Source organism: Hypomesus transpacificus, chromosome 7, assembly GCF_021917145.1.
Source record: "Hypomesus transpacificus isolate Combined female chromosome 7, fHypTra1, whole genome shotgun sequence".
Lineage (NCBI taxonomy): Eukaryota > Metazoa > Chordata > Actinopteri > Osmeriformes > Osmeridae > Hypomesus > Hypomesus transpacificus.
The window spans coordinates 8,968,407-8,981,289 of NC_061066.1; the positions used below are offsets into that span (position 1 = coordinate 8,968,407).

General features: G+C 43.7%; 2 protein-coding genes across 4 annotated transcripts; one reads left to right on the forward strand and one right to left on the reverse strand.

The window, feature by feature from the left end:
- Positions 1–83: 83 nt before the first annotated feature.
- On the reverse strand, positions 84–3,372 carry nudt5 (nudix (nucleoside diphosphate linked moiety X)-type motif 5). 2 transcript variants are annotated; one of them, XM_047022443.1, is made up of 10 exons: positions 3,281–3,372; positions 2,765–2,837; positions 2,614–2,681; positions 2,469–2,521; positions 2,071–2,178; positions 1,785–1,880; positions 1,452–1,553; positions 1,044–1,052; positions 854–907; positions 84–628 (listed from the first exon to the last, which is right to left on the reverse strand). In XM_047022443.1, the coding sequence occupies exons 2-10, from the start codon at positions 2,819–2,821 to the stop codon at positions 519–521; spliced, it is 657 nt and encodes a 218-aa protein (XP_046878399.1). In that variant the 5' UTR covers positions 2,822–2,837; positions 3,281–3,372; the 3' UTR covers positions 84–518. The 2 variants fall into 2 exon arrangements, with proteins under 2 accessions (XP_046878399.1, XP_046878400.1); XM_047022444.1 differs by lacking the exon at positions 3,281–3,372 and adding an exon at positions 3,052–3,262.
- Positions 3,373–3,399: 27 nt separating this feature from the next.
- On the forward strand, positions 3,400–7,844 carry cdc123 (cell division cycle 123 homolog (S. cerevisiae)). Of its 2 annotated transcripts, XR_006956282.1 has the most exons (14): positions 3,400–3,677; positions 4,091–4,162; positions 4,263–4,323; positions 4,434–4,466; positions 4,569–4,664; positions 4,959–5,065; positions 5,478–5,529; positions 5,625–5,700; positions 5,830–5,952; positions 6,146–6,174; positions 6,281–6,409; positions 6,506–6,643; positions 7,073–7,175; positions 7,263–7,844. XR_006956282.1 is itself a non-coding variant. In XM_047022440.1 (13 exons), exons 1-13 carry the CDS (start codon positions 3,568–3,570, stop codon positions 7,118–7,120), a joined length of 1,074 nt encoding a protein of 357 aa, XP_046878396.1. In that variant the 5' UTR covers positions 3,400–3,567; the 3' UTR covers positions 7,121–7,844. The 2 variants fall into 2 exon arrangements, 1 of the variants encoding a protein (XP_046878396.1); XM_047022440.1 differs by having other exon boundaries at positions 7,073–7,844.
- Positions 7,845–12,883: the final 5,039 nt, after the last annotated feature.

Genomic DNA, 12,883 nt, shown 5'->3' on the forward strand with positions numbered 1-12,883 from the left:
CTAATATGGTTTAATCACACCCTGTGTAAAATACAGTAAAAGAAAAGTACAAATAATAAAGACATTTATTATTGTCAATTAAACCACTTGTAAAAATGTAAGTTTATTTTCAAATGTAAGCATTATTTTCATTTCAGTACTGGTCACTTGGTCTACCACCGTAAACATCAGACGTTTTTTGTTACATTTTTATTAGGTTAAGATCACTACCAAGGCACTTACTTCAGAACAGTACCATTTTTGCTTTTAGGTGAAGTTTAGTCTGTCCAGCAACGGTTTAGTGGAAAACTGGAACGTTTCCATAACTACTACCAATATCAAAAGGTGCAACTACAGGTGAATGCAGGTCCTTGACAAGATGCAGGGTAATACATTTTGTACCAGGATCTTTCTGGACTGTTACACCACTATTTGGCTTCCTTCTCTGGTTGCATAGACAGCCCAACACAATCACCCCTCCATATCTCCATATCTCCTCTCTCCTAGGCTCTCCTTTTCCCCCACCTTTCTCTGCTCTCTCACTGTTTGAGCACAGGGAGTTCATTGGGCTTGAAGAAAGCCTGAGCCATGCCCATGCCAAAGATGTAAACTTTAGAGTCCACCACAATCTTTTCTTTCTTCATCAACTCTGCAAAAGAGAAAGAAACAACGCCTGTGTTTGCATTTGGTATTATCAGTTTAGATGCGTTAACGCCGTTAATAACGCGTTAAACTGACAGCACTAGTTTAGATATGTTGGTCATTCCTGGTACAGTAATGGTACATTCCTGGTTTAGCTGTCATAGAGGAAACATTGCAATTAAAATGATAAACACATTGGATGTATCATTGTGTCTGTGAGGAAGGTTATTACCATTGACTTTCCTCTGGAATTCATCAAGGGGAAGGAGGATAACGTCAACAAACTCTGGAAGTAGAAAATAATAAAAACATTGTTACATTACAAAAGTAGACAGCTCGAGAAAAACAGCTTGATATTGTTATTTATTACTAACTCTATTATTAGTGTGTGTGTGTATGTGTGTGAAATAAAATAACATTACCTCCTTCTCCTGCAAAATGAAATAAAAGTACAGAATTAATTTAGATGTCAAGAATGTTAAACTGTTATTAAATGTAACACAAATCAAGCAACATAAAAACAAAGTAAATAAAAACATCAAGCGGATATTAAATGTTGTTAAATGTTTGTAGGGCAGATGAGAACATGTACAGTATCCAAACATTTCAGCCTTAGAACTACATTTAGTCATTTAGCAGACGCTCTTATCCAGAGCGACTTGCAGTAAGTACAGGGACATTCTCCCCGAGGCAAGTAGGGTAGAGTGCCCTGCCCAAGGACACAACGTATAGGCACGAACCGGCAACCTTCTGATTAATAGTCCGACTCCCTAACAGCTCAGCCATCTGACCCCCAGAACTAATTTATCATCATCAAGCCCCAGGCTTACCCAGTTGCTGAGAGGGTTGGATGTTCTCTGGATCATCTCCATTGATGTTTACCATGATTATCTGTGTGGTGCAGTTAGATAGACCAGGGTCCAAACATGTCACTGAGGGGGAGGAGGGGTGTTTAGAAGGCAGTGAAACATGCATGATCTAAACCTGTGTGATGGATTGGCTAACTTGAAACCAGACATGGGTCAAAACACAATTTGAAATCAATCCATTTTATTTCTTTACTGTGCTAGATTGTGTTTGTGTGTCACTACTCACCCAAGTAAATGGTTGGCCACTGTGTGTGTGTGTGTGTGTGTGTGTGTGTGTGTGTGATAAGGACCCACCTGGGGTGACCCCCACCACCTCCCCTTTGTAACCAGTCTCCTCCTTCAGCTCCCTCAGTGCAGCATCCTCCGCACTCTCACCTTCATCAATCAGACCTGAAGACATCGAAACGGTCATTTGTTTAACGTCACACAATCAATTACAGTCATTTGCGGATATCAGACCGTACACGCATGGCATCTGAAGACTGATAAATTCCACAGTTAAATGTTAGCCGTTTCAGTTTCTGCTACTACTCCATGAGCTTGGGCCAACTGTCATGCAGGCTGTTGGTCTGGATCTAACCTGCAGGGAACTCCAGGGTGTAGCATCCCATAGGTGGGCGGAACTGCTTCACCATGACAACAGAGTCTTTGTGCAAGGTCCTTTTCAGGAGGGCGATTACCCCCACACCTGGGAAGGTACAAAAAAGAGATGTTTGCTTATAAGATCCCCACAAAACCACACACACACACATTACACGTATACAGCACACACACACACATTACACATATACAGCACACACACACATTACACATATACAGCACACACATTACACATATACAGCACACACACACATTACACATATACAGCACACACACACATTACACATATACAGCACACACATTACACATATACAGCACACACATTACACATATACAGCACACACACACATTACACATATACAGCACACACACACACACCATCTGCCTCTGTGTTGGATTGTCTGGTGGTCCTTTTGGCTGTCTCCCAAATTCTGTTGAAAGACAAAATGGAGAGAGCTTACAGTAACTGTAGCTGGCACAACACCAACCCACAGATGAATTGGTTCTGTAAAATACAATATACCTTGTGTTTCCGGCGGGGTCAACATAAGTGGTTTTCTCAAGCATCACCCACTTTCCAGATGCAAGTAGCTAGATGGATGAAGTAGTTTCAAGTTGAGTTAAACCCATTACACGTACTACCTGACAATGAAACCTCACGACAGATGTATTACCTCCTCCTTTACAATGTGAGGAGTGGTTGTAGCTTTAGAATCTGTGTTGCTGCTCATCTTTCCTGTTTGGAATCTGTCGACAGGAAATAGATTTGTTAACTAGATTTGTTAACTAGATTTGTTAACTAGTTAATTGAATTAAATAGTCATCATACTGGTAAGGCCTAGTTGGATCAAATAAATAATTTGCTACAGCTATTACAAAAATGGTTGATTAAATACATGTTTGTCATTTTAATGCTATGTGCTAACTATGTTAATTTCAAAAAATTTGCTGATCCGCTTACAAATTATTTCATGTAACTGACTTGAAATGTTCCTTGAGTGCTGGCTGACTAGCTTGTTAGCTAGCCATCTAGGCTAGCTGTACATATTTATAAATATGTCAGACAAACTGTCACTTTCCGAAACATATTTTCTACAGAATCGTGGAGGGATAGGCTACCGTATAAATACAAGACGCTGCAGATAATCATAATAAGGCTAACACATTAACTGTTTGGACGACCCACTCACGTAAAAGTCCAGAGGTCCAGTGCTTTCGCTGTGTCACAAATCAGCGCTTTTTATATTGACCACGCCTACGTGTGTCCCACAAAAATACCTCCCCATCGCAGAACTTGAAATGGTATCCTTCACAGAAATAGAAAAGGATAATTTCCCATTCCATCAAAAAAAGTATGCTTTATACTTTTACATATATTCAGACAGAAATATCGCAAGTACTTTTAAATTCGATTCGCTGGAGAAGTGAATGATACATCAAATAGGACGTATTTATTAGTTCTTTACGGAAAGTATAGATGGACACACTTAACTTCCGGTACAGGAATCGCAGCATGAAGAAGGAGCAAGTTGTCAACTGTCAGTTTTCGGCCTGGTATCCGATATTTAAGAAACATACTATCAAAAGGTAAACCCATACACCAGACAAGAATAGTGTTGAACATGTTGTTAATGGTTTTGCCCCCCCAAAAAATGCTAACATTGACACGGTAGCTAAAATAGCTAACTTAGCTTGCTAACGTTGTCCAGTTGGGCAGTTGTGCACTTGACAAGTATTAGAGTTAACATTTGCTAAGACTTGTGCTTATTGTGAAGGTGAATTTATGTTTCCTTTATGTGGCCGGAGACAACAATCCGGATTCTTTAGACTAGATTATGCCTGTCATCGTATCCTGGGACAACGGGGATAACAAAGTTATCAAATAAGTGCACACCTGTCAAATAGATGTGTGGTGTAGCTTGCCGCTATTTAGTTTGTGTGATTTATCCGTTGTCGTGGTCGTCGTAGACGGTGATGATCCTATTCATTCTGTTTTGTAGTTTGATTCTTCCGCTGCCTCAGAATGTAATTGATTATTTACTGGACGATGGAACACTGGTAGTTTCTGGGGGGTAAGCACAGAAACACACACACCCATTCACACGCGCACACACATGCATATGCACACACACACACATAAACAAACTCACAGTTAGTGTTTCTTCTCTACAGGGACAACAGCACACAGCAAAACCAAACTAACAGTGATTCAGAGGAAGAAGAGGACATTCAGGTACAGACCAAACAAACCGAACTGTAGATGAACAATCTTCTATTTGAAAATTACAATATTGTTTAACATTAATGTTATCGGTGTTTTGTTTTCATCCTCTAAATCACAAGTGGTCAGATGATGAAACAACCACCACTGTCATAGTAAGTCAACATATAAATATTTTAACAGATATTTGCATCTGTTTATGAATCTAAACTGCTGCTTCCTTGTGTGTATAAATAAAGCTTGGCTGTGTTTTTTAGGCTCCGGAGTTCCCAGAATTCAATTCCAAGGTGTTGGAAGCCATAAACACCCTTGGAGGGCGAGTCTTTCCCAAGCTCAACTGGAGCGCCCCAAAGGTACATATCTCTCTCACAGCTCTAGATTCTCTCTCTCTTGGAAGTCGCTTTGGATTAAAGCGTCTGCTAAATGCATAAATGTAAATGTAGATTCCAGACTTCCCTGTGTACCTCAGGTTAAATACTATATAGATATGTTTCCGTTGACAAGACTACAACCTCTCATTCAAACACATATGAGGGACACTGAAAGAGTTTGCAATGTGGTGATTCCTGATGATTTATCTTTGAATATTTCTCTCTCTCTCCTTTTCTTCTCTCTCCCTACCCCCCCCCCCCTCTCTCTCCTTCCAGGACGCTAACTGGATTGCTCTGAACAGCTCCCTGCAGTGTCAGAGTCTAAGCGATATCTTCCTGCTCTTCAAGAGCTCTGACTTCATCACCCACGACCTCACACAGCCGTAAGAAAGCACGCAGCTTTTTAGCGTCGGGGGGATTTCAGACGTCTCGGTCTCCTATCCGCAGCTGAAGCTCTGGAGGGCAGTGCCTCAGCTGTCCTGTCAGAGTGGTTGTGAGAGACGGACCCCTGCTTCAGATAGACTTCTTCTTTTGGGTTACAACGCCTGGTTGTTTCAGCCCTGGTATAGGCAACACTTAATTAGCTGGTTGATTTACGACGCTTCCACAATGTACCGAGGCCTTTGATGCATGGGATGCAGCTCTCATTGATTTTGTGTGTTTGTGTGGTGTGTGTGGTGTGTGTGTTTGTGTGGTGTGTGTGGTGTGTGTGGTGTGTGTGTTTGTGTGGTGTGTGTGGTGTGTGTGTGTGGTGGGCTGTCAGTCTTGTGATTGATTGTTTTCCTCCCTCTACAGATTCCTTCACTGCAGTGACCAGGACACTCCGGATCCACCTATCAACTATGAAGTATGATACACACACCTACACACACGGTTGGGATCTTTAGTGTCTCCCAGTTTTCTCATTCAGTGCTGACGGAGCTGTGCTGCTGTGCTCTGCAGCTGGTCCTCAGGAAGTGGAGTGAGTTGATCCCTGGAGGAGAGTTCAGGTGTTTCGTCAAAGAGAACAAACTGATAGGTGAGGTGGAGGAGTAGAGGAGCATATTCTTTACATCGTCTTGACCCCCGGTAGTGAACTGAAGCCGATAGGCTATCAGATTGAATAAGCATCTGTGTCTGTGTATCCCTCTCTGTGTGTCCCCTGCAGGTATCTCTCAGAGAGACTACACCCAGCATTACCATCACGTCTCTAAGCAGGAGGCTCAGATCTCCCAGTCCATTCAAGAGTTCTTCAGCCAGAACATCCAGCACCGCTTCCTGGAGGAAGACTGTGAGTCTCTTCTGATATCCCTCTATCTGCGGTCTCTCTCTACTGTCTCCACAGTCTCTCTCCAGTCTATTTGCGGTCTCTTTCTAGTGTCTCCACAGTCTCTCTCCAGTCTCTGTGTAGTATATTGCATTATCCGCATTGTATCGATGATTGACCGTAATATTTCAGAATATTTTTTTCTTCTGTTTTACAGTTGTTTTGGATGTCTACAGAGACAGCTGGGTTAGTTATATATTTCTTTATGATATATTTGACATCCAACCATATTGTTGTTGTACCTTTGTGTCTGTCTCAGGGGGTTTTCAACCCATGTTTATGTGTGTGACAGGGAAAGGTGTGGCTGATCGATCTGAACCCCTTTGGTGAGGTCACCGATTCTCTTCTCTTCACGTGGGAGGAGCTAACCTCAGGGAACAGCCTTTCTGCCAATCAGGAAGAGGGGGACACAGCCCAGCAGGTGAATGACTATTCTGTGACATCACCGCTGTCCACGTGAACCGGATCCTCCCACAAGCTGCTATGGTGCAAACTGTGTGTGTGTGTGTGTGTCCAGGAGGCCCCTGCGTTCCGCCACACCACCAGCGAGGTGACAGTCCAGCCGAGCCCCTGTCTGAGCTACAGGATCCCCCGTGACTTTGTGGACCTGTCGAGCGGCGAGGACGCCTACAAGCTCATCGACTTCCTCAAACTGGTGAGAGAACAAGCCACTGCAGAGTAGCTCGTTCTTGCAGGAAGCAGGAAGTGAACTCCCGAACAGGAAGTGTAGCAGGAAGTGAACACCCAAACAGGAAGTGAAGCAGGAAGTGAACACCCAAACAGGAAGTGAAGCAGGAAGTGAACACCCAAACAGGAAGTGATATCCACGTCTCGCTTGAGACACTTTTAACGCCTTGATTGTCTTTGTCGGCCGTTAACTGTAACAGCACTCCACAAAGACAAATATTTTAATAACCTTTTGTTGACTTGTTCTGCAACACACACACACACACACACACAAACTCTGGCCAAACATTTGCCAACTGTCAAACAATGTAGGACAGGTCCCAAACACATCAGAGATAAGACGTCTCTTTCACCACTCACTGTGTCTGTAGTCTGACTTTCTCACTTATCCCCGCAGAAAAAGAACCAGCAGCAAGAAGAAGAGGAAGAGGAGGCACAACAGTGACCTACATCGCTGCAACAGAGACACACGTACACTGTTGTTGCATGTAAATAACTTGGTCAGTAAACATTCTATTTTACCCTTTGCCCCTGGATTAAAATCAACAAACACAAGGGGGATTAAAAGAGTAATCTGTCTGTTACAGACAGAACGTTCTGTGTGGGACTAGAATGGAGGGGATTTGACCCGGAAGCCAAGCATCATGTAAGCTGGTTTCATCCACCATACAGTGTGTCTTCCACTTGTTCGAGATCTATATGCATAAAGGGTCATGCAGAAGGACAAGCTTAAGCAAATCTCTCTGTTCTGTGGGTCTCCTGTTTCTTCTTCTGTAAATACTGGAACCTCGTGTTCTCTCAAAAGGCTGTGTGCTCGGCCAGATAGCAGCACTAAATAATGACTGGCTTTGTAGTGCAGCTCTGAAAGAACTTAGTCTTATCATGGTATGTATGTACAGTGTTATGTTATTAACGTAATCAGTATCCCACAAGGTTAGCATACACATAAGCAGCTCACACACTCACTTCACATAAAGTACATTTTAGGGGGGGAAAGGGGTGGTATAGACACTCTAATAGCAATATGAACATTTGTGCATGATGTTATAAGCATTCATATATCCCATCATCTTTGGTTCCTGTAAAAGTATTTCTTTTTGTCTTTGTTTAGTTTTAACATGTTTGTGGATAACAGGGGTTCTGATTGGGTAATAAATGTGTGGCTTACATCATGTTTCCCTGTCTCTGTCTTTGGCCAATAGGAATTCAAGCCCTTTATGAATTTCATCAAGTGTATTCTATGGAAGCAAATAAGTGACATAATGTTTTGAAATTAAAAGGTATTGAATACTTATATTGAAATTTAAACACCACCGAATTTTGGGGTTTTGAACTCACCTCTTAAAAATCTGAGAAATAAATTCAGGTTGCTCGAATTTCAAAAAGAAAAATTCTGATTCCCCCTTCTCAAGCTTAAGAAATTCAAATGAACAAAATTCATGCTGCTCAAATTCGAAAGGTGAAATACGTTGAAAAATATTTTTTATATTGAAATAAAGTCCTATTTCAATTTGAAACAAGGTTGAATATCAAGAGGTGAATTCAAAACCAAGAAATTTGGTAGTGTTACAATTTTAATATTAAGTATCCAATTCCTTTTAAAATTCAAAACATGTCACTGATTTGCTTCCACAGTATTAAGCTGCCCTCTGTGATCAAACTAATTTTATACCACTGTTAGCTTATAGGGGGCAGCATTCCCTTAGAATCAGTCATGGGTAATGTGAGACAAGCGTTTTACTATGGACCCTATTGAAACAGTGAGACAGCTCCTTCAAAGGCCTGCTTAATCCATCATTAGTTCATGTGGTATCTGTAATATAAGACATTAGAAAAGTCCTATCTATTGAATTGTAAAGATTGTGATAGTGTGGGTGTGACAGAATGACCTTGACTATTGCACCCCAGTTGTTTTGGTCACAGTGTCTCTGCATGGTGAGGCGAAGGATGACATCAGCAGCGCCACGTTCGTCCACTTAACCGGGGGTGCTGCTGGGTAGCGGACGAGCCACTGAAAGAGAGAAGCGAGCGTCCCCTCTCCCCACCCCTCCTCTTCCCAGCCCCTCCCTCCATCTCTCCTTCGTCAAACGGCTTGCCAAGATGGACATAAATTATACCTCTCCTCTTCCAGCCAAGCTTGAGTAATCATCTTTGAGAGGAAGGGGTTGGGAGTGGGGACCGTTAGGGGGAGGGGGGGGGGGGGGGGGGACTTGAATAATCAAACTTCAGAGACTTGCTGACTCAGAGCTAGGTTTTAAAAAGAAAAGGAGTGAGGGAGGGGATGGACAGAAAAGGAGAGTGATTTTCCTGAGCTGAGATGGAACTGCAGTAGTTTGCAGCTGGAATACTCATGAGCCCTGAGAGGGGAACACACGGCCTCCAACATCATCACCATCCACTCACAGATTCAACGTGTTTTTCCCCTTTTTTCCTCACAAAAACATTCACCCTCCAAGGACGTTATGGCAGAGAAAGGATGGAGCATTGTGATCCATCATCAGCAGCCTCACTAGTGTGTGTGTGCGTGTGTGTGAGAGAGAGAGGTCAGACAGAGTGAGAGAGAAATTAATATCATAAAAATTGCTACACATATAATGACATGTATGTTATTATGCCTGAATAAATTAGTTTGAGTAAAACATAGGCTTGTCATGCATGTAATGAAACTGCACATAGACAACATAATCCTTCAAATTCAGTCATGTGATGAGCCAAGTCAGATGTCCTCATTTTCAATCTGAAACTGCTGGTGTCCCGACACACACTTCTTTGATCGTTCTATGTCTACGTGTCCTGTCAAGGGCACAAGATTACATAAGGCTTTATGATGTACCTTATGTACCAAACAACGTGTTTCGGTCAACATACAAAATAATTAAGGACATTTTGACTGAAGCGTTTTGGTGCATTGCGAATTATCTATTGAGTCTTAACATCGAGTCACACTTCCACAGAGTCGTATGCACGGGCGCGCGTGCACTCACATAGACACAGTTGTGCGCAACGCGGACAGGTCGGGAGATGATGAGCAACTTGCTATCCGCTATCACATTGCCATAACAACCGATGGCAAGCAGCATGCGATATGAAATAATTGTCCACTCAAAGGGTGATGCACCGCTGAAGGGAGGAACACAATCATCTCAGCGAAATGATTAAACGGAAGTGTTTATGAAAACGACAAAGCGAGCAATTTACGTCAAATAGATAATCCAGCAGTTAGATAATTGCAGGTGCACCCCCCGACGGTTGGTTGTCGGTCAAACGGACAACAAGGCAGACAGAAAGGATTAAACACAAGCTACAGCCTGTGTGCTATCGTTACATTTGTGGAGGACTGACGGACACTGACTGAAGGTTCTCTGTTTCGTCTTGAGCTAACACATGCTTCTGAGCTTCACGAGCAGGAAGCGTGTAACTCCAAGCGTGGGAAAACGGCATCGCTCAGGGGCTGTGAGACGCATAGAGCTTCGTTTGCCCCGTTTTTTCCGGTTTCATCACCATGGCTCGGGAGAATGGAGACTCTGGGAAAGGGTCGTGGAAAAAACAAGTGGACGACATAAAGATAATATTTGAATTGAAAGAGATTCTCGGAACGTAAGTAGCCAGTACAGTATACAGTAGCTACTGTAGACCTTAATCAGCATTCAATTTTTTCAGAGCAAAAATAACTTAAGGCAGTTGAAACTTTGTTACGGTGTGGTACATTCGATCGCAATGTTATCACATGTGCCATATCAGTTTTGATACAATTATTATGGATCTTTCCACGAAATAATTAGCTTTCAAACTGCTTTCAAAAGGGTTGGTCGATCTTTTGTGTGCTAGCCTACTGATACTATCGAAAGGGTGATGTGGTGTACATTTTCCGTCAGTATCTGTATTATCAGTGGAGACTCCGTGTGTTGATTTGGAGAAGGGGGTGGGTTGGATTAACTCAACCAGATTAAGGGAAAAGAGAAAAACCTCTGTAGTTAGAAGTAGTTTCATCATTTTGCGTATTACGAATAACGATAGTGACACAATGGTGAGATTAAAAATACTACAAATATTTTCTAGCTCAATCCAGTCGCCAGTTTTTCATAATAAATGTCCCCTGTGTGTTGACACGCAGGTCCATCATTCACCATCTGTCCCCAAATGCGCCTTTGGAGCAAACGGGGCAACATCCCCATCATTACCCTCTGGCCCTCGTTTTCTAATAACAAGAGCCTTAGACATGTTTTCAAATTAAAACACAATCCTGGTGTTCTACTGGTGAGACTGCAGGTATGACGTCTCTTAGTGGTGATGTCTGCTTGGTAGCCTTGACATCCATTTGTTTGTGTGTTGGTGTGGTGACCTGTCCTGCTGAAAACAGCTTTTCCTGTGACCTCTGACCTGGCGGTAACTTGGGCAGGACGCAGAGATCTGCTCTCCCTTTTGCTCCATGGCAACCGTTCCGATTTGGACACAGTATGGCCATCTGGGCATGAGCACACACACACACTCATAATATACACCCGCATGTACACACACACACACACACACACACACACACACAGATACACACAAGCACGGATGTGTACATGGAAGTGTGACATGTGGGACGGCGGGTGATGACATGTTTGCGTGGGATCCAGTGTAGCAGACAGTGGAGACATATTAACCAGAGGTCCCATCAGCCTTTGTACTCTTCCTGCAGAGAGAAAGAGAGGGAGAGAAGGGTCTGTGTGGCATAGTTAAGTCAGAGTGATTTGTGTATAGCTTAGAAACCTGTTCTGGTTTCTCAACCAATACCTGCTCCCGACAGATGGAAGAGAAGGAGGAGAGGGCAGAAGAGGAGGGGAGTGAGAGAGAGAGAGAGAGAGAAAGAGAGAGAAAAGGAGAGAGAGAGAGGGAGAGAGAGAGAGAAAGAAGGGAGGACTGGAGAGGAGAAAAGGAGGACAGTTGCTGAGCTTCTCCCAAACTGTCATAAGTCATCAAAGTCCCTGCCCCCTCTATCCTTCCACTTTCCCTCTCTCTTTCTCTCTCTCTCTCTCCCTCTCTCTTTCTCTCTCTCTCTCTCCCTCTCTCTTTCTCTCTCTCTCTCTCCCTCTCTCTTTCTCTCTCTCTCTCTCCCTCTCTCTTTCTCTATCCCCCTCTGTGCAGGAAAGGAGGATTTTAGTGTGACTCCCTGAGCTTGTTGTTGTGACACCAAAGCATGACCTCACCTTCATAAATAGAGCTACGTAGATTACAGTGTTTTTTTTTCATCTAGTAAAACCCAGGAGTGGGCCGATATCTCCCAGAAGCCCCATGTTTGAGACACGGCAACTGGAAGAGAGTCCTCGACCTGGGCCTCCTTCCCTTTAGAAATGGGACATGCAGGGTTATTGTGGAGTTCCTCGGTCAGCAAAGTGGATCGGCCTTGGTCAGGTTGGGCTGCAGGCTGGATGAGGGACAGCGTGAGAGAGACTGTCGATGGCAGTTACACAAGCTGCAGTCTGTATTGGCTTTAGCTGGGAGCCTTGGCTGCTATTGGTGGAGGGAGCTAGCCAGCTGATTTGGAGAGGTGATGTGAGGTAATGCAGAGGCTGGCTAGCTGGGTTGCTGGCTGGCTGGCTGGCTGATTGACTGGCTTGCTGACTGGATGACTGGCTTGCTTGTTGGCTGGCTGAATGGCTAGCTAGCTGGCTTGTTGACTGGATGACTGGCTTGCGGGCTGGCTGACTGGCTAGCTGGATTGTTGACTGGATGACTGGCTAGCTGGCTTGTTGACTCGATGACTGGCTAGCTGGCTTGTTAACCGGCTAGTTGGCTTGTTGACTGGATGACTGTCTGGCTTGCTTGCTGACTGGCTAGCTGGCTGGCTGAATGACTGTCAGAGTGACAGGCTGGCTGACTGGTTGCCTGCCTCCAGCTCTCTACCTAGCCTGACCCAAATGCTGACTCAATATTTCTGGAGCCATGTAGCATTTTTCTAGTGGTGGATGCAGTGACAGGTCTGTGCTTGTGTGTGTGTGTGTGTGTGTGTGTGATGCCATCCTTGGTGTCTTATATCTCTCCCTGTGTGTGTGTGTGTGTTGAATTATTCAACACCAGAAGCCTGTGGTCATGCTGCAAGCGTGCTGCAGCAGGCAGGTATACTGCAGTTAGGCCACACCTCTCAACAGAATAAAGTCTGAGAGAGAGAGGGAGAGAAAGTGAAAAAGAGAGAGATGGAGATAGAGAGTGATAGAAAGAGAGA